Here is a 24661-nt window from a genome sequence, read left to right as displayed (position 1 = left end):
GTTATTAAGTTAGTAATAGGATTGTTAAGTGAATCTGGCTTCCCCAGAAGGTTGCAAAAGGTGATCACATGACTCTGAGACACTGCAACTGTCATAAATATGAGTCAGTTGCCACACGTCTGAATTTTGATCACATGACCATGGGGATGCTGCAACAGCCATAGGTGGGGAAAAACAGTAATATATCATTTTTTTCAGTGCTGTTGTAACTTCACATGATTACTAAACGGACTGTTTAGTAATTATCTGTCAGGATTGTCTGTAGTATCTCCTAAGCCCTATTAGGGCAGGTATCTAAACAGTGATAGAGGCTAATACAATGCCCTCTCCTCCTTTACATGAGAATAGGGAGAAGATCCAAAATAGCGGAGCAATTGAAAGAATAAGGACAAAGAGGGCCAAGAGAGAGGCTTAAGAAGAAGTCTCTGTTAATGTCTGACTATGCTGGAGGCCCAGCAAGAAAAAACAGTGCCATCAGAACAAGAAGCTAGGGGTCACATTTTTCAGACGACCAGGAAGCTAAGTGTATGGGTTGGCATCACACATTTGGTGGTGTGTTTTGGAGGAATTGGGATGAGTTTTTGGAGGCAAGCACATGCATGCTAGTCGTTTCCAACTCTAGGGGCCGGTGCTCATCTCCGTTTCAAAGCCGAAGAGCCAGCATTTGTCCGAGGACGTCTCCATGGTCATGTGGCCGGCATGACTAGACGCCAAAGGCGCACGGAACGCTGTTACCTTCCCACCGTAGTGGTCCCTATTTTTGTACTTCCATTTTTACATGCTTTCGAACTGCTAGGTTGGCAGAAGCTGGGACGAGTAACAGGCGCTCACTCTGTTACGCAGCACTCGGGTTGTAGGAGGTTATAGGGCCACAAAAAAAGAATTTGAGGGGCAAACACTGCTCATTTCGGGTCTGTGAAGAACAAAGGACCCAGAGTGGAGCATAGAGCAGGCAACCCTCTTGTGATTATTTTAATGTTTTCTGGAAATATTCAGATTCAGTGTTTTGATTTTCCATGATAAACTATATTTCTCTCTTTTATTGTTTTGTGGAATGTTTATTACTGAATATTACCAATTAATAGTAGACAAACATTCTAACGGGGTGAACACATAGTAGTTTTGATTCTTCTAGCAGATAGTTGATGATTTCTGATTTAAAATAATTTAACTGACAAAATTGCACTTGCTCTGCACATTTAGGGCACTAAGATACCCTAATATATTATAATGGGATGCATTGCATTACGTTACATTACACCACACCAGAGGTCTTCAAACTTGGCCCTTATATGACTTGTGGACTTCCAACTCCCAGAATTCCTCAGCAAGGCATGCTGGCTGAGGCATTCTGGGAGTTGAAGTCCAGAAGTCAAAAAAGGGCCAAGTTTGAAGACCCCCAGCATTGCACCATTTTCATGGGATACACTGACTAAAACATTTCATCATCCATCTGCCCTTTTATTTCTGGCCTCATTTAATTACATCACAGTTTTGGCCCAGATGATTCTGACTTGTGGATCTTGGAGCACTAATAAAGAGGAAAGTACTGCAAATGCAAACTCTGCCATTACTTACTATAAATTCTAACACTTACCTCTGGAGCTAAAGATACCACTTCATCAATTCATGCTTATGATAAAAAATAATGCTTCAAAATATATATTACTATTCACATCTACAAATAGCCATATTTTATTTATTTATTTATTTTAATTCCATTTATATCCCGCCCTTCTCCGAAGACTCAGGGCGGCTTACAAGCTTAGCAGTAGCCTTCATTCTATGTATATGCATGCTTATTAGGGCTTTCACACACACCCCAAGCGGCATTATTACAATATGAAGGTTCAATGACTGTTGGCAAGAACAGAGGGAGACAGAAGAATTTGTGAAGAGAACAAAAACACAAGAGATAAAAATCTACAGATAGGAAGAGGAGATCAAAAGAGGCCCATCATAGCTAGAGAAGCAGAAGACTCCAGAGTGTAATACATAATGCTGACCAACATACCCAAAGCATACAGTACTTTGTGCATTTTTAAATTTCAGTCTGAGCTCCATAAAAACATAACTCCATTAAAAAAACAGAATCTCAAAGAAACTGAGGGTCTGGCTGTATACATATGACACACTGAACCGTCACCACTAAGCCATATTTTAGCTTAGTATTTTGTGCAAACACCGTATTGTATGTGGTTCTGGTGGCCTTAGTTTGATCTATTCACTATACGGCACTTGTAGAACCTTACAACATAAAGTAGAAGCTTCTACTGGTACTAAATGGAATTTATTTGTACCGTTGACGTGATTATACCCGTCCTGTATCAGCTATATGAATTGCCAGAGCATTTCTGGTTTCCATTCAAAGTGCTGGTGTGCTCTTTCAAAAATTAAAATTATTAAAGGACAGGTGACTTCATTTTGTCAAAAAAAATTAGTAACTTTTCATAATTCACATGGCTATACAAGTCAGAGTTTTGAAATAAAAAAGCATGGGTGTGGCAATTTTATTAAGTATGAGAAATTTATATCTTAAATTTGAGGAAATGATGTGTTAGTGCATTTATTTTAAATCTGAACAGGAATTAGTGAAACAAGAATTAGTGAAGTTATTACTGCACCCCTCCTTTCCTTTGCCATCTAACCCAGGACAAAGTGTTTTATTTAGTCTCTTTTCCAGTGAGAGGAACTAGACCAGGGGTAGGCAACCTTGGCTCTTTTATGACTTGTGGACTTCAACTCCCAGAGCCGGCTCAGGAATTCTGGGAGTTGAAGTCCACAAGTCATAAAAGAGCCGAGGTTGCCTACTTCTGATTACTAGACCATCCCCTTCCACAGCATTGAGGTGTGGTCCTGTATCACACATGATAAATGGTCCTGGCAGAGTCTGGAGAATGAGGCACTTCTGACAGAAGGTTCTTGTTCACTTTGCTAAGAGTGCCCTGAGGTAGAGTGAAGCCCTGAGAGTCTGAACTGCTTTCATCCTGGCAGAAGGGCATTCTCTTTGAAATCAGCTCACACCTCTGGAAAACAAAATATCACTTTGCAAAACAAAACAAAATTCAAATGATGACATTTAACAAAGATTACTGAAGAAAGAATAAAGCTTTGCTTTCATAGTTTGCTCTCTGCCCTCAAAACATATGCTTTGCTGAAACTACAGTAACCTATTCTATTGGATGTGCTCTTTCCTAATGAGGAAAAAAAGGTAATTTCTAAATGATTAATATTTAAACTTAAAATGGTAACATAACAGAAACCTTTGGAGAGATGGAAGATTAGGTTTGTGTTTTTAATGGTTGTCAAACATGTCAGGTTTTACTTTCATTAGATCAGCAAGAATTTCTTTAACAATCCCAACGATAAAGTGATTTTGGTCCTTTCTGAAGTATATTGCTGAAATGAGGCAAGCTGAGGCAATTGTGTGGAAGGGAAGACAGCCCGACTATCTGGTAAATAGATAGGGGGGATGGTAGTGGCAACCTATCAAAAAACTCTGAAATCTCTTGAAGGTTGTACCAACACAAACATGGGTTTTAAGGATTGCCTTCAAGGATATATTTTTTTAAAAAAAATCAGTGTTTTCAAGCTATTCTAATAATACACTGAGGACTTCTTATAAATCCAAAATATTTTATTTTGAAGAAAAAGTGTTTTAAAATGTTATTTCATGGTCAATATAGGTGCTTTGGCAACATGGGACATGTACAGACCAGTTTTATTTGTTGACAAAAGAGGTGGGAATGTCTGACATGAAGAAACATTTGTTGGCTTAGTGATCGGAGGCAGTAAATGCAAATACAAAGCAAACAACTTCTGCAATTGAAAAGGGTCACACAAGTCAGCAAATTGTCTCTCTTCCTGATCAGGTATTATCCCTTGCTCTAGTTTTGTGGAACATCAAGAACAAGGAGAAAAGACACCTGGGTTTATAAGACAAAACACTACACAAATTAAGGCTTGTTATCCAAGCAATTAGTTAAAAAATAATGGGTGTGTCCTTTATAGCAACAATATAGAAAAGGCTAATTTCAGAGTACCTATTGGAATCTATGTGTATAGGAAACGGTATGTATATGCCCAAGGCTTTCAGTTCCACTCCCCCAAGAACCTTGTGGGGCTAATTCAGAGCGTGTGTTACCACATTGTTTTCTTAATGTCTAGAATAGCATATTAAAAAGCTTGCTACTAAATCTGCCTGGTTTACCTACCATAGTGTTTACAGACAAATATAAAAGAATGGACAATATCATCATCAGTGTTTGGGAGGTTTTGGCGGATGATGAAATTCACTTCGCACCTGAGGCCAACTGTTGGCCAGACTCACCTCAAATGTTGTTCAGGAGTACCACCTGTTTCATTTGGACTTCATGGGTCTTCTTAGCAGAGGAAAATACCATAATCTTGCTTGTAAATAGGCAGTTAAGAAATATCAGCAGGTATGGTGATAATATTTGCAAAATCTAAACTACTATGGCTTATACTTTTGACCCTCCCGCTAAAAAGGTTGCTGTCCATCCAAGGATCTCAGGGCAATTAAAATATACACACATACATATACATTAGGAAAAGCACATAGATCATGGCTTCTGGAGTACTTTCCAAATCTTTTTACCACTAGAGGCATTTTTATTTATAACACAATAATGTGTTACAACATATATGTGCGTATCATACAATGTGGAAGTTATATGCTCAACTCTATTTTCACATGATGAGGAAGAAGGGAAGAGGTTTCAAGTGGAAGAACAGGTGTTGAGACATTGCCCAGTTCTGTCTCCCATTGAGGGAGATTTTTTTACTTCCACAATTCCTGGCCCAATTTGGGCCAAGTTCTAAGACAATCTTTCTTTTTTTTTGCCAATTCTCTTTTTACACTAAATATGCATCTTGCATTCTGTACAAAATGCAGAGAGTTATCCTGTGGATAAACAAAGAACGTGAATATTTTTCATAATTTGTAATATTTGATTGGCTTTGAAAGAATCACAAAACAGGTATCATCTCCTAATTGCACTAGAGACAGAACTAAGATCTTCTAACATCAGATCCAAAAATTACAAGAAATCAAAGAAAGAAATCAAATAAAAATTGAAGACGTAAGAAAATAGAGACATGTTGGGTTCTGTACTGGTTGTGATTTTTCTTTTTGTGGCGTCTTTGAGTCAATGTTGACTCCTGGGGACTGCCTGAACAAGTCCCTGCAGTTTTCTTGGTGAGATTTCAAAAGTAGTTTTTCTAATGCAGTCTAAAGAACTATGCCTTTAATTTAAAGGTCTAGATGTGCCATATGTCTGTCTCCTAAGTCCAGATCTACCACATTCGTCCAGTGGGATCAGAGTCATAGGAAAATGGGACATACCAGAGATATCCCTAAGGATGGGAGGGCGAAGGGGGTGGGAAAGACCAGTTTCTGCTGAATACTATTTTCTGTAGTCGCTTCTGCTGAAGAATGCTTGAGTTAAGCCAGAAGAATTAATTTTACAGACTTCAAAAAAGAGGATCATATGGCCGTCCTATAGATGTCTGCCAGGACAGCATTATAATCAAGACCAGCTGAGGCAGCTATATTCCTAGAGAAAGGAGCTATAAGGGAAAGCTTATTTAGTTTTTTCCTCAGCCAGTTTGAGGCATTCATTCTTGTTGGGGATGACAATAAAGAGGGGGAAAGAAAATCTCATCCTCTACGGGACACGTTTAATAACCTAAATGTGCTGAAGGTGGTTTATGACTCTTAGAACCTGCCTACAGACTGTTTGGGCATTTTTGCACAATTTGGGGGAAAAGATTATTTAATGTTCTGGTGGGAGGGTACTCATAAATTTTGTAGGATAACTGGGTGAAACCATCCTTAGGACAAGTTTGATAGGTGGTTTAATTCTTCAAACCTTTTGCTCAGAATTGGTGTTTGCACATGCCACCCATTCTACTGATGAGGAAGATGTTTTGCTAGGATGGGTTTGGGGCCATTTGTTGCCCACCTCTTCATCTAGAGCAGGGGTAGGCAACCTCGGCTCTTTTATGACTCATGGACTTCAACTCCCAGAAATCATAGCATAGCTGGCTCAGGAATTCTGGGAGTTGAAGTCCATGAGTCATAAAAGAGCTGATGTTGCCTACCCCTGATCTATAGTAATACATGGCTAATTCAATATTTTGTTTCATGTAGGGCAGGCATGAAAGCAATGGGAATAGTTTGGAATTTTGCTGTTTTTGCTTTCATTTTTTTTAATTTGAATTTTTATCCTGCCTTTGTTACTTTGTAAGTAACTAGGCCAGTGGTGACGAAGCTTGACCGTGCCCAAACTGCAACCCAAAACCCACTTATGTATTGTTGGGTGCCGGGCAGGTGTGGCCTGCTGGGTGGGTGTGGCCCACTGGGTGGGCGTGGCTATAGTACTCATGGCAGACTGGGATGGCCATGGTGGGCGTGGCCAGCTTGATGTTGCTGCTGGGGAGGGATAGCTGTGGGGCCTGGGCAGTGTTGGGAGAGATCCAGGGGGTCTCTGGCAGGTTGGGCAGTGGGCAGGAGGGCGTCTTGCTCAGCTTATGGCTTGTGGGGGGAAGGGGGCAGCTACATCCCCTCCCAAATGCTGCCATCTCATGAAAGCAGGATGAAAACTCCAAAAAGCGACGAACGGCTCCATTTGCCTGGCAGGGCAGGGGGTGCCCTTGCACTCGGAGATGCATGGGAGGCTACTGCCTTGCTTGCTGTGTCGGGGCTGGGCATGGCATGAAGCCTCCTCGCTGTTTCTTCCCATGGCAGACATTGGGAGCACCCACCCCACCTACCGCTCGTCCCGGGACAGCTGCTGCCGTCTGGTGCTCTCCAGCCTGTCGCCGGCCAGCCGGGCGTGCCGAGCTCAGGCCTCAGAGATGGAGGCCGGAGGGGAGTGAGAGCCGCAGCTCCTCATCTCTGCTCTTCTGCCGCAGATGCCACAGCTGTGCTTGCCTTGCTGGCGGGCCTGGCCTTCCTTTCTTTCCCTCTCTCCTTCTTCCTCCCCTCCTTCCTTCCTCTCTCTCTCTCTCCCTTTCTCCAAAGTCCAAACTTATGTGTCCTCCTTTCCCTGCTAGCCTTCTGCAAAGCGCAAATGGACACTGTGTCCTACTTGTCCTCTCCAAACTCACGCCCACCATCGCTTCCAAAGGCCGTCTGCTCTCTCTCTCTCTCTCTGCACTCCTGCCAAAACCTGCTTTTATAGGTTTCCCTCTCCCCACCTAGCTCTTGCAATTGTTCCCGCAAGAGCGCTGTTGGATTCAGTTTCCCTGCCATCTCTAGTTCCCACTAGTCAGGCGCATGTGGAGAGGGAGAGAGGAGTGTCCCTCTGGCACACATGCTGACAGGGGGTCTGTGTGCCCAGTCTGGCATGCGTGCCATAGGTTTGGCACCAGGGAACTAGGCTATGTACATAAATAATTCTCCTTCCTTCTCCTCTTATCCTCAAAACATTATTAATCAGGGACAAGTCTTTATCTTTAGTTGCAATTAGAGCATCATCTTGAGCATCATCAAACAACATGCCCACCTTTGTTCTCAGAATGAGAACTTGTAACACTCTAGTTTTCAGCTGCAGTTCTCTTCTGATGCCTACACAATCTATCAGTCCTCTGCCTGGGAACTAGGCCCTGTCAAAACCAGCAGCCCACATTTTGGAGTGATAAAACTGGTCCAAAGGCAGAAATCCTGACAAAGATTGAAGTAGCCAGGGAGGCCCTTGTAGCTAGGACTGTTGTCTCATGTGGTCCATTTTCCTGTCCTCTATTTGAAGGTGTTCTCCTTGTCTGCATTTATGGTAGCTTTTGAAACCAGTGCTGCTTTGAGAACATCCACTGAGGGGTGGGGTGGAGTGAATAGAGCCGGTCTAGGTCTAGATACGGGGCTGCCTATGGGAAGGAACAGAATTTGGCAGCCAGAGAGAATCTCCCACTTGGCCTCTTAGGAAGGGCATGTTTGTTGAACAGTTCTGGGGAGACTAGGTATGACAGGCTTGCTAGCCCCTGGGAAGAAGTCTGCCACCAGCAGGTTCAGCAGAGGATCTGACTGGGCACGTGGGGAGGAGCTCTGCGTATTTTCTGTCAAGGTTCCATACACTTTCCTGAGTGGCTGGGAAAACTCTTGGGCCTCAGGAATGATTGTGTCTTCTCTCTCTAACTGGGTTTGAAAGTGCTGCTAAGGTACTCAGCACTGCCAGTACTTCTTCATTGCTTACTCCTGCGCCATCCCCACACTCCTTCTCCAGCCATGATAATTTTTAACCTAAATTTAGCAGTTTCAGAAGAATGGTAGATGATTTCTCAGAAATAAATTGAGTGACAGATCCTAGGTATGGAGCAAAACCTGACCTGTGACCATTCACTTGGGTAGCTTACGAGGTGGCTAAAACTCCATCATAGGAATCCTGTCTGGCCATTCAACCCCATGGAATGGTTGTTCTTCCTACTTAAGCAATGCTCATCATGAAAGGGAACAAAGCTGGAAAATCCATAAATGATCTTACAAGCCAAAGAGGCAGCGCCATTCTGCAGTTTTACTATTAAGACATAAACAGGGTTTGGCAGTCTAGGCAGAATAATTTATGCCAGCCACACTTTTCTGATGACTCAATTGCTGGAGGAATGCATGTTAATGCTGTTCCTTGAAAGAACCCTCTGTTTTGTGGAATACATCACGACTAGGTTCATATTAAGCTAAAACATCATACTTACCAGGAAAAGCACAATATGCTAAACCAAAGCCAAAAAGCTAAATTACAGCTTAGAATAGGGGTGGGGGAACCTGAAGCCCCAGGACCACTTGTGGCTCCCCACTCCCATTTTTGCCATGCACAGAGAGCTACTTCTAAGTACAGGTGCTAAAAATCAGCAGTATGATTTCCTGCCATTGTAAGGTGAGATAGACAGGGGGACACACACACACCCCACTTTGCTTAAGCACATATGTAAACTCCTTTATTGTGTGTGTGTGGAGTTCCATTTTTAATCTTTGCCAAAACCTTTAAAAGCCTTTGAAGTAGATATGCTTAATTGTAGAAATGTAACTTTCACTCTCTTATCTCAACTTTAACTCAAGAGTTGTTCACAACCTGTAGAACAAACTGTATCACTGTATATGGCTACAATGTTCTTTAAAAAAGAAAACGCAAGTGCCATTTTTCTATTTTTAGATTTTGGATTCTTTGACAAATTCTTAGTTCTACAGGAAACTTTATTTTTACAATGGGTGCGGCTGACAGGAACACCTTTGTATAGATTAGCAATGCATGAGAACAGAAGTAGGAAGCAGATTTACAATCAGCAGATGGAAGGGGGTATGGCCACACTGTTCTGGCTTTGAAATGGGATTTATTCTGTCTTTGGGGGCCATTCCTTGATACTGTGATTTTGTCTAGTATTGCATTGAAATATATTACATAAACATTAAGATGTTGAGTTCATAATACACAAAGCACATTCTATTTCTCCCCCATTATACATGTATTCTGGAATGCAAAATAGATTTTATAATATAATTAAGTTTACCAACTTATTAAATAGAAACATAATTCTCCAGCTGTCTGCACTGTTAGGACGGTTGATGCATTTTTTCTTTGCAATAGTCACAGGAAAGTGACAAGTGGTCATTTCCAGGAGACATTCCTTCCACACATATACCCAAAATGCAGCCCAACTGTTATTTCTTTCCCAGTGTTCATTAAGATATCCCAGGACAGGGAGTCATTTTAGCACTAACTTTTGGCTGACGTAGGGAAAGAAAATACATACAATAAATGATGGATCGTAAGCTGAACATGAACCCAACAGGATGATGCAATTGGAGAAACAGTAAATATATAACGTCAAGATTTACAGAAGTCTTAGTTTGGTACTTAAATCAGGATGATACTGACAAACTAGTTATATTCAAAGGAAAGACACCAAGAGGAGGTCTGGAAATAAAAATAGGAACAGTTGGGGGACCTGGATATCTTTGGCTTACAGAACACTGCAAGGAGACATAATAGTTTTCTTAACGGTAGTATCTGTAGTAGAAAAGATTGGGCAAAAATGTTTATAGTTGTTCCACCAGTCAAGACAAGAAACAATGAGTTTTAGTTATTTTTTTGTTGGACATAAGTGGAAACTTTCTTAAGAGTGATAGTTGTCAACTATCAAGCAGACTGTCTCTCCTTTGCTAAGATGTTTAAAGAGAGGCCAGATAGCAATCTGTCAGGGACAATATATAGTAGAAGTGGATTCTTGTACAGGGCAAGTAGTTGCTAGTATATTATCTTTAAGATGTTTTCCAACATTGATTTTATCATTCTAAATGAATAATAGATGGCACTTGAATTTTTCAAGCACAAAAAAGTAGAATAAGCTGGTATTCAAGGTTTCAATGCTAGTTAAATGACAATGGATAATGGGAGTAAAATTCAGTGTTATTTTAAAGGATGTGTGTCTATCCATACAGTAATAAAACAATGAGCATATAGTTTATTAGTGATGTAAATGGTCCACAATTGAAATGCGCCCGATACCAAGTTTATGTGTCACCAACATACCACAACAAAAACTAAAAAAACATTAAAAAAACATGTACAGTACCTGATCACTTTACAACGCAAGGCGGTCTGTTTTTCATGCCCCTGTACTTAGACTGAGTGGATTCATAAATGGTACAGATCAAAGTATAGATGGGACTGAATTTTTTTAGACACAGCAACACACACCCCATTTGGCATTTGTGGGCTTCGTAGGATGGAATAGGTGCCTTGAGCAACGCATAGGCTTCAAAAGACGTCCTTTAAAAAAGTTAAAAGTCTCCTAGTCAAACTCAGCTCCTGATAGATAACAAGAGACAAATTTACTTCCAATATGGAAGTGAGTTGGCCTTTTCTTCTGAGGGTTTTTTTTTTGGTTGTAACTTCCCAGACTATCCTCTGTTCTTGATTATCACTTTAAAACATGGGCAAGGCTTAATTCTATGAGGCTTAATTCTGCTTTAACCCTCTTAACCAAACTTTTAGCTGTCTCTTTAATGACTGGTCTGTACACTTGTTACTCTTTCTTTTGGGAAAAATAAAAATGTTATTAGAAATATGGTGGTATCCTGTATACAGCAACCCATGTTTTTCATTGCCAATCTTAGTGCAAACTACATTACAAACTTATTATGATCAGAATGATGCACTTTCTTATAATATTACCAAATTTTGTCCATCAGGACTTACTAGGAACAGTTTGAACTGACATTTAACTTACTTTGTAATCAAATCTCGATGTTATCAATCTTGTTATATTATTCAAGTTTAATTAAAAACAAAAATAAAAGTACTTTGAGTCTCCTTGCCTCCTTAGCCGTATGGGCATGACCCCCACCAATGACAGCTTTTTCTGCTGCTAAACCTACCATTTCTAATAATGAGACCAGAAGCTAGACATCAGAAAGTCAAGAATCCAATTAATACTAGAACAGCAGGTACATTTTCTCTTTCCATAAGAATCATTCTGGTAGGAAAATTATTGGGATGTGACTGTAGCTCCATCAGTTAAATGTTTAAAATAAAATGTGCAAAGTTGCCGGAAGCAGATTTGTTCCTCTGCTGTCTAACAGATGATGATGGGTTCAGGATTTGGGTTTAAGCAGTATATATACAGAAGTTGCTGATTGCTTCTTAAAATATATTTCCCGCATTTTTAAAAAATTTATATGGAGAGAAGAAGCGAAAAGGTAGCCAAAGCCTTGTGTCTCTTTACTGTTGCAAAGTTTGGTTCCAAGAATGAAATATGGCGTAAGATTACAATAGTTTTGAAAGACACAGGCAGGGCTTTTTTTCCCATAGAACGCTCAGAACGGAGTTCCGGCACCTTTTTTGGATGGAACCTTGTAGGGTAGGCAAGGCGGGTTGTATGACATGGGTGAGTTCCAGCACCTTTTTCTTTTACAAAAAAAGCACTGGACACAGGTATTAACATCTTATAAAATGGAGGAAGGGAAGATGCAGGCTGATATAGTGCTAAAGTTCCCTTGGCTAGTGAAACAGAAATCTTTCAGGTATCGTTCTCTCTTTTCATACATTGTCAACACTAGGCACATAGCTAGCTTTTCTCTCCATCTCCTTATCCAACGTGACATGGGTGATTGAATCAGTAATAAGGAACTCTATTGAAGATGAAATGTTCCAACTACCAAACAAACTCATTTTCCATGACATGCATGATTTCTATCAAATTTGTTTGCCTTACTTTCTGTTAGTCAAACAACTGACAATGCAACCATATTTGGACCACAAACTGCCTGGCTGCCTGAAAATGTGGGAACGGTGTGGCTCAGGCTTCTTTGTGATATTTCTTTCCCCTTTACACACAAGAATACTTTCTTCAGCTGCAGAAACTTTTCCGTTACCTTTAGATGTGCTCAGGATTTCTCAGTTGCTTGGTGCACAGATTTCAGAACGCCTTATATCAGCACACAGAGTTGTTTAGAAAGGGAAGCAGGAAACAAGGGCCACAATTTAAAACTGGGAGATGCTGGCAGCAGAGAAAAGTATTAGCCCTTGAATTCCACCATATCAGCTGTTTAGCTCAGCCTAAATCACAGAATTCTGATGACTAGAACCTGCGTGTAAGAACAGAACCCCCTTTCTCAAGATCCAGATGAGAAATGACACTGGAAGGAGAGCACCAAACCGAAAAGTTGTTTTATTGGTACCATACATGACCATAAATGGCACAAACTATGCAAAAAAAAAAGCTTTACAGTGCCCTAGGGGAGTGGTAAGGGACAAGGTGGAGAGAGCTGACAAGAGTACACGTCATCACTACATGCTGAGCCACAGCAGCAGAGAACGTGATGTTCTTATTTTGAAGTAGGAAATGAAACAGAAAAAAACCCAATCCCTTGTAAATTACACTACTAGTTGCTATAATTACCTGCCCACAGGGGAGGACCTGGGCCCAGTAATACAGAAGTGACCAAACCGCCATGAATATATCTCAGGTTCATCCAACTGGGCTCCATCAGAGTAGAGAATATCTAGGATTCCAGAGCATGACTTGAAAAGAAATTCTTCTCAGTGTTAAGAGAAATCATGGTCAAAACTAGTAGCTCTAGGCAAACTGATGACAATAATGCTGCAAAGGGGAAAAAATCTTTGCAGATAGAAATCATCTTGAAGAAATAGCCTAAGTAAGCTTAAAGAGTATTGTGCCGTGACAGTGCAGCCTTTGTCCCTCTAAATGCAACCACTTCACAATCAGTCTGGGCCATGAGGTGGCCAAAATATCTTATTTTTTCCACTCTTCTCAAAAATGGAAAATCATGCCTCACTCATGGCAATTTTGAGGCCTCTGTGACATAATTAAAGCATTTTCTCTCTCCAAGATGTACAGGATAAACCTAGGCTTTAAGGAAGAACTTTGGAAGGTAGAAAGATAAGTAGGTGGATTTGCTACCTTGGGGATTTAGTACCAGCACTTCAAATAAAAATGGAGGTGTCTGACTGGGCAATGGTTTCCTAGAGACCGTTCCATAAAGAGAAGAAACAATTACACTCCCTTTGCAAAATGTGGGTATATTGCTTCCCCAGATGCCACAGCCCCATTCCTGTGGTTCTGCACTGCTGTAAAATGGTAACAGTACCCTCTGAACTGTCCTGCCTCCCAAGAAGGACACCCATCACAATCAACTCCTCCCCCACTACCACTGGTAATGATAGCGGCTGCCTTAGTGAGAACACAGTGAAAGAACAGCATCATACACACAGCATACAGTGCAGAAATATACAAGCACAAGGTACACAAATTTGAAAAGGGAGGGATATGGTAGGGGAGGGTGGAGCAGGAACAGCAGCACACACTAATTACACGGGTGCGAGGGGCGGGGAGTGGGGCAGCCATGCTGTCCTCAAAGGAGTGTATAAAGGAAGTTTGCAAAGTCTCTCCTTGGTTTGAAGCTCTCAGAACTGTATACAAAAACTAAGACTCCCAATTAGTAGACAAGCCTGTACAAAAATCAGGACTGGGGGAAATAGGGAGGGAGGGCAGATTTTTTTTAAACTTACAATTTTATTTTCTTTCTTTAAAAAAGCCCAAAATACTGAGGGCGGGGTATGTATGAGGATTGCAATTTCCTTTAAGAGCAGGTTGGGGCAAAACAGCCCATGCCTAAGGATATGACCAAAAGGACAAGTGCCCTTCCAGGTAACTGCAGAATATTTTTCTAATGCATTCCAGAAAATTTAAAACCCCATATAATCTCCTGCCATATTGGTTTTCTGGGTTCTTCAGGCAAAGCAGAATTACTGCTCTGCCATCTCTAAGACAGTCAAGATGAACTGCTTAAAATTCAACCCACAAAAATCATAGCTGCACCAATTTGAGTCATGACATTGTCCACAAGACTCTAAGTCTCTCCTGCTAAAATGGAACCTTCTTGATGCCCCTTATATGAAACTGAATGACAGAAGGGGGCTTAGACCAGATTTTTCCTGCCCATGTTAAGTACTCAGTCCTGTGACCTCCAAAGGTACTTCATGCTGATCCACCAAAGCTTGGAGGCTCTAAGGGACTGCTATGAATACCACCCCCTAACAGTGTAGCTTGTGGTATCCAGGGCACTGGATGCATTGACAGGGAAGAAGGAATTAAAATTCTGCTGGGACTAAAAGCCCACTGTTCCAATTCTGCCCTAAAGGGGACAGCCAAGAGTGCAGACAGCAGGGAATCGTGGCCAGGTTAACTGTAGGCAGGCAGGCGCTGCAGTGCTCATAGGCCTTGATACCTTGTTGGCCAGCCACTCTTCTTCACAATTGTCCAGGTAGAATGGTTTCGACTCAGTCCATGGGGCACCAGCCAAGTCAAGTATAGGCCCGGCTGGGCACTGTTTGGGGGGCTTTATTGTGATGCTTGCGACGTTGGATTCTCAGACTTGCTCTCCTGACTGGAAGGGGGCTTGCTGTTCCAGGGACTGTTGGCGCCCAAAGCGGGAGAGTTGTTGAAGCTGTCCTCATCATCAATGCCATTGGCAGCGTCAAACTGTGTGTTCTCCAGTCGAGTGATAAGGCGCTCATCTTCGTCACCAAACTCCCCACCCATCAGGGTTGGCTCGCCCACCACCATCACATCCTGAGGAGGGAAGAGGGTCCCGAAACATAATCGAGGTGGAGACTGCCCTGACCCATATCACAATGTTCAAGGGAGCTAGCTATCACAACAGCGAGGACCTCTCCCCCTACGCTCCTAGAATGAGGGATCAAAATTAGTCTCAGCCTTTACTCACCCTTCCCTAATCTAGCACCTTCCAGATGTGTTGCAACTCAACAACTAGGAGTGGCATAGAACATTCTAGAAAGCACCTTATTTGGGAAGGTTTCAATGTTCTCTTTGAACATTACCTCTGGACTTGAAACAATGTTGCTATCTGTTTCTACTGTATCTGGGCACAAACAGCATCTGATAAATCAATAGATGCCCTGGGATATTGGAGAATCACAGTCTCCTCTCAATTCCCACCTGAATGGTTCAAGGCCTATTGTAATCTACTGTAAGAGGAAGAAGTCTGAATATCTTCTACTCAAAAAAAAATGAGACACTGGCCCTAACAGCCTTCAAATGAACAGCTACATTAAGGAATTATATTAATTCTTTTTACTTTGTAAGGTAAGGTAAAGGTGAAGGTTCGCCTGCACATGCGTGCTAGTCATTTCCAACTCTAGGGGCCGGTGCTCATCTCCATTTCAAAGCCGAAGAGCCAGCGCTTGTCCGAGGACGTCTCCGTGGTCATGTGGCCGGCATGACTAGACGCCAAAGGCGCACGGAACGCTGTTACCTTCCCACTGGAGTGGTCCCTATTTTTCTACTTGCATTTTTACGTGATTTCAAACTGCTAGGTTGGCAGAAGCTGGGATGAGTAACAGGTGCTCACTCTGTTATGCGGCACTTGGGATTCGACCCGCCAAACTACTGACCTTCTGATCGACAAGCTCAGCGTCCTAACCCACTGAGCCACTGCGTCCCATACTTTGTAAGATAGGATGGGCATAATCAAGATAAATACCTCTGGGACATCTACAGTAGATTAGCAAGGATTCCTGACATTCATTTAATAGCAACAACTAAGCTGCTTTCCCTTTCTAAACCAGGTTGCTGAAAAAGAACATCTGAGGGAAAATCAAGAATAGATTTCTAGATAAAAGGAGATCAATTCTGGCCGGCTTATAGACTCAGACATGACCTTATTCCTTCACTCTTAGGGTGTTTCCCTGAATCTGGCTTGGAGGACTCCTAGAAGCCTGAATTCTACCAGGTTTGTTGTAGGAAGCATCACCCATCCTTTCGGGGAGTGCTTCAGCTGCATGAAACGTGGCCCCAGGCCAAGGAATTCTCAGGTTAAAAGGAGAGGGAAGAATGAAAAGGGGATGCTTACAGGTACCTGACTGGAGAGGGCAAAGGTGCTGGCTGGGCTCTTCTTTTTGCTGTTGCTATTGTTGGTATTGCCTCCGCCGGAACTCATGGTGCTACCTCCAGACATCTTCCTTTTCCGGCGCTTACTAGGCTGCTGACGTGCAGGTTCAGCTATGAAGGAGTTTGTGAAACAATATTTGGTGAGAAATATCTTGCCTTTAGTGAAAGTAATCTAATGTTCCCAATTGTTTCAACATAGGCAAATTGTAAATTTGCATGTTCCAAGCAAGATCTGAATAAATGAATAAATACTTCCCACTGTTTATTCATAAATTTATATGCCGCCTGATTCAAACTTTATCGCAAATCTACATTTCCACACTAATTTCCACTGTCATGTTTACATCCTGTGCTATAGTTTCAGAGATAACGTTTTAGCATAGGATAGCACTCATCAAAGCCCTGAGGCATCCCAGCTGCAGGAAGCCAATGCCTTGCTGCCCTCAGGTGGGCTTGGTTGGAAATACATCTGATTGACTGGTCAGTGCATAGGATAGTCAAAAGTCTCACCAGGTGGCGCCACCATACGTTGCCACTTCTGGAATAAGCACGTCTTGAGGCAATCCCGAGGACTGAGACTGTAGGTCTTGTGTCGAGACATCAACTCCTGCATTGGTTCTAGGATTACACACAGCTGTTAGGAAGAAGAGGAAAGAGAAATTCTGAAATAGAAGACAATCCAGATGGAATCCTCCTGGAGCCACAGTTAGATTTCAAGACATTGATCTGAACCTGGCCAGATATGGACACTGACATTCTGACAAAACAATTTCTTAGTGCCTGATACTTGGGACACACAATAAAGAATAATAAAGTGCATCAATAAAGAACAATAGAGAACATTGTTAAAAAATAAAGAACATTCACCTTTCTCTGAGGCCAATCCCAATCAGTTTTGGTAAGAAGCGAGAGGTTCAGCCCATAGCACCCGTTTTGTGGGGTGCCTCAGGGCTCGGTGCTCTCTCCTCTCCTTTTTAATATCTATATGAAGCTCATCTGTCACCATGGACTGTGCTATCATCAGTACATGGATGATACCCAATTGTACAGTCATGTCCTGGGTGATGCTATGGATGCCCTTTTACAGTCCCTGGAGATTTTGGAGGTCTGGATGAGGAGCAACTGGCTTCAACTGAACCCTGGTAAAATAGAGTGGCTGTGGCCAAGGGGGTCCTCTATATTCTATAGAGGAGGACATACCAAGGAACTTATTTCTTAGTTTCATAGGTGCTAAAGAAGAGCACTTACTCGGAGGTAGTTGAGTGTGGAGTTTGAAAGTCCACATCGAGTAATATTTTTGGACAACTGGTCCAACATTTGGGGATCTTGCGCCTGGAGAGAGAATGTTAGAAGCAGAAATAAAACAGTTAAACAGAAATATGTTGCATCAATACATAAACACAGCAGAAATATTTAAACCCCGTCTAAACAGGAGCTATTACTAAACTCTGAACTTACATGCATAGCAAGGATGCTACGGGGAATAAGCTCCCGATGCTGCCGGACACTGAAGTGCCATGTCTTTATCCTCATCATGTCATCAAACATGAATTCCAAGTAGAGGCGGCCCTCCACAGACACCTGGACAAGAAGAATGTAAAGGGCTATGAGATTCAAGTGAGTATTCTCTTAAGTAATTATTTCAATGCTTGTATATAAAGTCTATGGGCCATATAATAGAATCAAATTCTGGACTGCTTTTTAGATTATAGCATCCCACTACTCAAATTATATCCCCAGAGTCATACTATTTTATTAGACCACATCTGAAATTCATTTAGTGAGTATCAGACATTCTGTTAGTATTTCCCAGCAGGCATAAACTTTTCTTTTCTTAAAACTGCCTTCTGTTAGATTATTTCCTGATTTTTCATTCTTTGGTATCTAAAATTAAAACATGAGATATAGAAGTCATTATAATTTCAGACTACATTCCTAAAAGAATTGTTGCTTTATCTGACAGGAAAAATTGCTTTCCAAAGTAAATCTGACCTCATGCTTTTTAGCTTGAGGTTTCTCAGGTTTAGATTCAGTTAACAAGCCTGGTGACCCCAGGGGACTGGTGAAATATTTTATTTATTTTTTTATTTTAATTCCATTTATATCCCGCCCTTCTCCGAAGACTCAGGGCGGCTTACAAGCTTAGCAGTAGCCTTCATTCTATGTATATGCCTGCTTATTAGGGCTTTCACACCCCTATTATTGAAATATTGAGATGACCGCTGGTTAATTAGGGATCCTTGGTGCTGTCTGAGCTTGCTTGTCTTCTTGCAGACATTTCATTACCCAAATATCATCAGTGCTAGTAAGAAGTGTTAAAGATCCCAACCAAAGGATCTCTAAGACCATCCCCACCAATACTGACAGGCAAGCCATCAGAATATAAACTGACAGCAAATGGCACTCCTTACTAGCACTGATAATGTTACCCAATTTGGGAAATGAAACATCTGCAAGAAAACAAGCAAGCTCAGAGCACCAAGGACCCCTCGTTTCAACCCTGAGCTACAAATATTCTCCTTTATTGGTACTGGTTAATTAACATCTCCTCTTCCATCTATTCTATTTTTTATTCTGTTTTCAGCTCTGTGGCTTTTTACATTTGCATTAATATTAATTTGTAGATTTTGTTTTTAATTTTGTTGTAAGCTGCCCAGAATCACTTGATTGTGAGATGGCCAGTTTATATAAATATATTTAATGAATAAATCATTGCAAAGGTTTTATAAATAAGTAACATTATTTTAACTTTCTTCAGCTTTCTATAAAGGAGGATTACTGGTTTAGAAGCCTTAAAAAATCCTACAAAATCCCTATCCATTAAAGAGCAATTGCATCTGGACCAAATAAAAGAATAACAAAATTTTGTTTTGCCCCTGTGTGTGTGTCTCTCTGTGTGTGTGTGTGTGTGTCTGTGTCCCTCCCTTCTTCAATTTGGGAAAGCTGACAGGATCCCAGTCTCATATTCTAATGAAATTTTAGGAATAAGAAATTCCTGGTTTGTCATTAAAACTGATAGCAGAAAAGGCTTGCTGCCTAGGACCCACCAAGTGAAATCACCTCAGCAGGCCGTCTTTGCTGAATCTGGAGGGATGAGCAGATGTAATGTGCTTTTCTCATAAATCAATAGACAATGTCACTGACTGGTATGAAATTAATTTCCTGTTCTTTTAAAATCAGGGTAATATGATAATGACAAAATTTGCTTTGCATATTCTGTATGTCTCAGCAAATATTCAACAGATGTTGGTTGTCCCAAAGGTGCTTTTCCAAAAAGCAACTGGCCTTTCTTGGTTTTTTAGAAACATTTCGCCTCTCATCCTAAAAGCTTCTTTAATTCTAACTGAATGGTGGGTAATAGAAGGAGTTATATTGTTTGGAATCATCTGGTTGCTAGCACTCTGCAAAAAATGTCTGCAAAGAATATAAATCTTTCCCTTCCTTGTTTTTGCAGTACTTGGGTTTTAAAAATGTAATTTCCACTCTCCATTTTTCTACCTATCCCATTTCTAAATAATGCTGAATTTAAATTAAATTTAAAATTGTGCTATATGCATTTGCATTTTTATTAATTCTTTTAGAATAAAAATAAATTTTAAAATACACTGTAACACAATTTTGTTCTAATTCTATTTGTAGCTATCAACTCTTTATTTCCAAGCAGGGGATCTCTTTACAAGAATATGTGAAGAATGCTGAAGACTGTAATTAAACACAAGTACCTCCTGGTAAGCCTTGGGGCTGGAGAAACACCATTGCACTCTCACCTGGGTGAACATAGGCTTGCCATGCTGAGTGACCATAGTACATTGATCACAATCAAGTGAAACAAAGTTGTTATGGAAGGATTCCTTTGGGTGCTTCAGAACATAATACAGCTCAGTAGCGCCGCCCTCAAAGATACTGCGGAAGTAGCGAGGAATTAGGGTACGGCCAATTGCTAGACATCAGGAAGAAAAGGGTGATAAAAATCAATTCACTTTTCATTCTTAGGAGTATACATTCATGATTAGCACTGGCAAAAGCATTTTTATGAAGATTATAAACAATAAATGGAACTGCCAACAGGCCAAGACCCAAGTCCTGAATGTACTGCTCAGAAGCAATAATGTTTTTATTGATCATTCTTTGATGCTGCCAAGCTCCATACCCATCTTAGTTATATTTCTTTTAGATTCCTCTAATTTAAAAAGTATGGGGAGTAGCACAGAACTAGCTCAAAAAGAACTTTATTTTCAACAGTGCCTCTGGATCTATCTAGTGTCATCACTATCTTGTAGTATCTTTCAAGGATTTCAAACAGGGATTTTCCTAGCCCTAATTACAAATGTCAGGACTACACTTGAGACTTCTGCATGCAACACATGCAATCTATACTCAACTATGCTTGTTCTACAATAACAGAACTGCTTTAAGTTGTTCTAAACAGATATAATGTATTTTTCCATCTTAAAATAATCCATCTACTTTCTAGAAAAGCCTTCCATCCTTCCGAGGTAGGTAAAATGAGGACCCAGATTGTTGGGGGCAATTAAGCTGACTTTGTAATAATTCCGCTTGGGGTGTGTGTGAAAGCCCTAATAAGCAGGCATATACATAGAATGAAGGCTACTGCTAAGCTTGTAAGCCGCCCTGAGTCTTCGGAGAAGGGCAGGATATAAATGGAATTAAAATAAATAAAAATAAAATAAATAAGTCCAAAAACCTGTCAATGCCTTAGGAATATTTTATTCAAAGTATAATATTCCAAAATAGGAACAATATCAATTTGCTGATATATTTAATGTTTTTACCAAACACCCTAAGCATCCTTTTAATGTCACTTCTAACACTTTGGAAGAAATACCAAAGAAAAACCTTATCAGATGATTTTTAGGTGGGGGGTAAAGGAAAAAATATGAAGCCTTATGTAAACTGGATTTCCAACAGTATTGTGATTAATGATATATAAATTTTATTAAAGTAATACAAATCCTCTTAGAATAACAAAAATGTATTAAGTTGGTGGAACATGGAATTTTTTAACAAAAATCATTTCTAAAAATGATTTTGTCCACCCAAAGGTAATTTATTCTAACTGAAAACTTCATGGTAATTTCTAAAAACACACAATGGGGAGCACAACTCTTATACAAGATCGTAAATGCTAAATGCTTGCTGGGAATGCCAGGACAGTTTCTGTAGGGACCTATATATATATAAATAGAAATATATGTACAGTTAAAAATAGTAAAGATTTTCATGTCCAACTCTAGGGGGCGTTGCTCATCTCCGTTTCCTAACAGACAGAGCCAACGTTATCCGAAGACACTTTTGTAATCATGTGGTTGGCATGACTAAATACCAAGGTGCACAGAATGCTGTTACTTTCCCACTGAAGTGGTATCTATTTTATCTACTTGTATTTTCATGTTTTTGAACTCCTAGACTGGCAGGAGCTGGGGCAAGAAAGGGAGCTCACCCTGTCACACAGTGCTTAGGTCTTGAACTGCCAGCCTTCAGTCAAAATGTGCAACATCTTTACCACTAGGCCACCGTACCCCTTAATATACAAAAATCAACTTTCTTAACTTCTGAATTTAATGTTCAGAATTCTTCTGAATATTCCCTTTTGTGATGGTCTATAAAGACAAATAGGCATCTGATGCAGCTACAGCAAATGCGTACCAGGTCCCAAGATCACAATGACAATAGGAATTGTTCCCTTAGGATTTACTCCAGAAGACAGTGGATAAGCAGATAACTATTTGCATCTGCAACTTTATACATGAAAGATTTCTGAAGTACGACAGTAGTATATATCAACCAGACATGGAACTCAAAGTGACTCACTGTATCTCTTTGGTCCATCTTCCAGACAGAAAGTGATTGTTAACATGGCATCATCCTCAAAAAACTCAGTGGTGAAGGCATCCCACCACAGATTGTCACATTCCTATAGGCACAGAGCAGAAGAGATAAAGGTGCTATTAATGGATGGCATATCTGTCCAAGGGGAGCATTCCACATTAATGATTAAATTCACAGTTTGGGAGTACTTCTGGATCTATCCTTGTTGCTTTAGGAACAAGTGGCCAGTGCGACCAAAATTATTTTTTACCAACTTAGGTTGGTCCTCTACTTATGCTATTGGACACAGCTAGCTTCAGTACAGTAATCCATCTACTAGTGATGTCTTCTTTAGATCAGGGCTCCCCAACCTGTGGGCCGTGGCCTGCTACTGGTCCATGGCCTAGTTGCAACTGGGCGGCGTGAGTGGCTGGCTGGTGCACGCACATGTGTGAGCGCAGAACCCCACTTGTGCAAGTGCTGCACTTGGGGCCCCACTCATGCAAGTGTCATGTGAGCACTGCGAATGCTTGGGGCCCCAATTGTGCAGCACTCTAATGTTTTTATAAAACATTTAACATACATGCTCATTAATTTTACTTATTGTTTTAATTATTAATGTAATTTAAATTATAAACTGTTTTGAGACATCTATTAATAGCAAATGATGCAGAAAAAAATTGAAATAAAATCAGTTCTCAAAAGTTAAATAAAAATCAAGGACTGATTAATAGCTACAGTCCTTTCCTCTCTTGTGCAATCATAAAATATATATACACACACGCACGCACACACACATCCATAGCTTTTCCATTCCTTCTAATTCAGTCATTCAGAAGCCACAGTAAGATACCTCTGTCCAGTTTTGCAGCCGCTTATTGAGTTCAAATATTCTGTAGTCAGTCTGGTTTCCATATGGTGTGTGTCTCCTGTCAAAACAACCACAGTAATTACCTAATATTTATCCAGGAAACCTGGGTGTGCAAAATATTTTATTATTGGGGGGGGGGGACATAGATGTTATTGTAATTTCAAACCAGATTTTCACAAAACCTATTATCTTATTTGAATTTTAAAAATTAAATACAACTTTTAAATGGTTCTTATGTGTAGCTTTGCTGAAAAATAAAAAAAATATTAGGCAGATGGAACAGAAAATAAATTAGTTACTTACCTGTAACAGCAATTCTTTCAGAGGTCATCTATGAATTCGCTCACTTAGGTTGTGTACCTTCACAGAACCTTCAGGAGCTTGCAGAAACATTTAGAGGGACTACACTGAACCTGTTCAGTTCTTAACGTGGACACAGCGGGATAAAGAAACAGGCATATCACCTCTGACTTAACGAGGTAAAAGGACATACTGCGCGAATTAAGAGATGACCAATCAAAGAAATGGAAGCACATATAAAATATCCATTCTTCTTCATTATGGTCCTTGTGATTCAGAAAGATTGCTGATTAGTAAACTTCTTACTAGGAGTATGGTTTGGCCCACAAGATGACCAGAGGAGAGCTTTATAAAGCCTGCATCTTTCTGGAAGCAAAAGTCCACTCTCTAATAAGGGGTGAAGATGGAGACTATGCACCTGCTCTGAGACATCTATTAATGGCAAATGACACACAGCTTTCCTGTCTCAGAGGAAGGTTTCTGGTCTTGCTGTTGAGGATAGCATGGCAGCCCATGATAATCCTTGATGGTTACAACCACCCATTTGAGCACAAAACCTATAAGCTTTTAGAAAGTCCTTAGAAGGCCAAAAGTAAGTATTAACCTGGTAGAAGGGTGCCATTAAAAAACAGCATAATTTATGCCCATCCAGAAGGGGAAGTTTACTCCCAACCAGAACTGGCACTTATGAAATGACACCATAGGGCTGCAGGCTAGAAATCCATGACACAGGTTCAAAATAACTTTATATTGTTCCACTAGTGTTGAAAAGACGACTGCAGGCAGTCCTCACTTAACAACTACAACTGGGACTGGCAACTCTGATGCTAAGCAACAATCATTAAGCGAGACATCATGGGACCAGAATGGACTTATAACCGCATTTCTGCTGTGGTTGTTAAGGGAATCACTTGCAATTAAGCGAAACATCATGTGACCGTAATTTGCAATTTTATAGTTGGCTTCTCCATTGATTTCATTGACTCTGCTTATCAGAAACTAATACAAAATAGGACACTGTTACCATCAAAAATGTCTGCTAGTCGTGAAGTGCCTGAATCTCAATCACATGATCACAAAGTTGCTGCAACATTCATAAATGCAAGGACAGGTTGTAAAGTTACTTTTTCAGCATATATGAACTAAGAAATTTGATGAAAGGAGAAGTTAGGAATGAACATACTATTGGTACTGTGGTTGAAAATGAACTCAGGC

The 24661-nt window shown here is 40.6% G+C and overlaps 1 protein-coding gene across 3 annotated transcripts in view; it reads right to left on the bottom strand.

Moving 5' to 3' along the window:
- Nucleotides 1-12659: 12659 nt before the first annotated feature.
- Nucleotides 12660-24661, bottom strand: part of LDB1 (LIM domain binding 1) — a 65016-nt gene continuing 53014 nt past the window's right edge. For 2 of the 3 annotated variants that reach the window (XM_081329814.1, XM_081329816.1), the window contains exons 4-11: nucleotides 23129-23204; nucleotides 22279-22381; nucleotides 20214-20386; nucleotides 17905-18027; nucleotides 17695-17778; nucleotides 16957-17080; nucleotides 16409-16557; nucleotides 12660-15108 (exon numbers count right to left, since the gene is read on the bottom strand). In XM_081329814.1, coding sequence (XP_081185940.1) covers nucleotides 14878-15108; nucleotides 16409-16557; nucleotides 16957-17080; nucleotides 17695-17778; nucleotides 17905-18027; nucleotides 20214-20386; nucleotides 22279-22381; nucleotides 23129-23204 — 1063 coding nt within the window. In that variant the 3' untranslated portion in view covers nucleotides 12660-14877. The remainder of the gene's footprint in view (nucleotides 15109-16408; nucleotides 16558-16956; nucleotides 17081-17694; nucleotides 17779-17904; nucleotides 18028-20213; nucleotides 20387-22278; nucleotides 22382-23128; nucleotides 23205-24661) is intronic. The other variant, XM_081329815.1, reaches the window with a different exon arrangement.

Source organism: Vipera berus, assembly GCF_964194415.1.
Source record: "Vipera berus genome assembly, chromosome: 5".
Lineage (NCBI taxonomy): Eukaryota > Metazoa > Chordata > Lepidosauria > Squamata > Viperidae > Vipera > Vipera berus.
The sequence above is the reverse complement of the archived record's forward strand: the minus strand, read 5'-3'. Positions and strand labels throughout refer to the sequence as shown.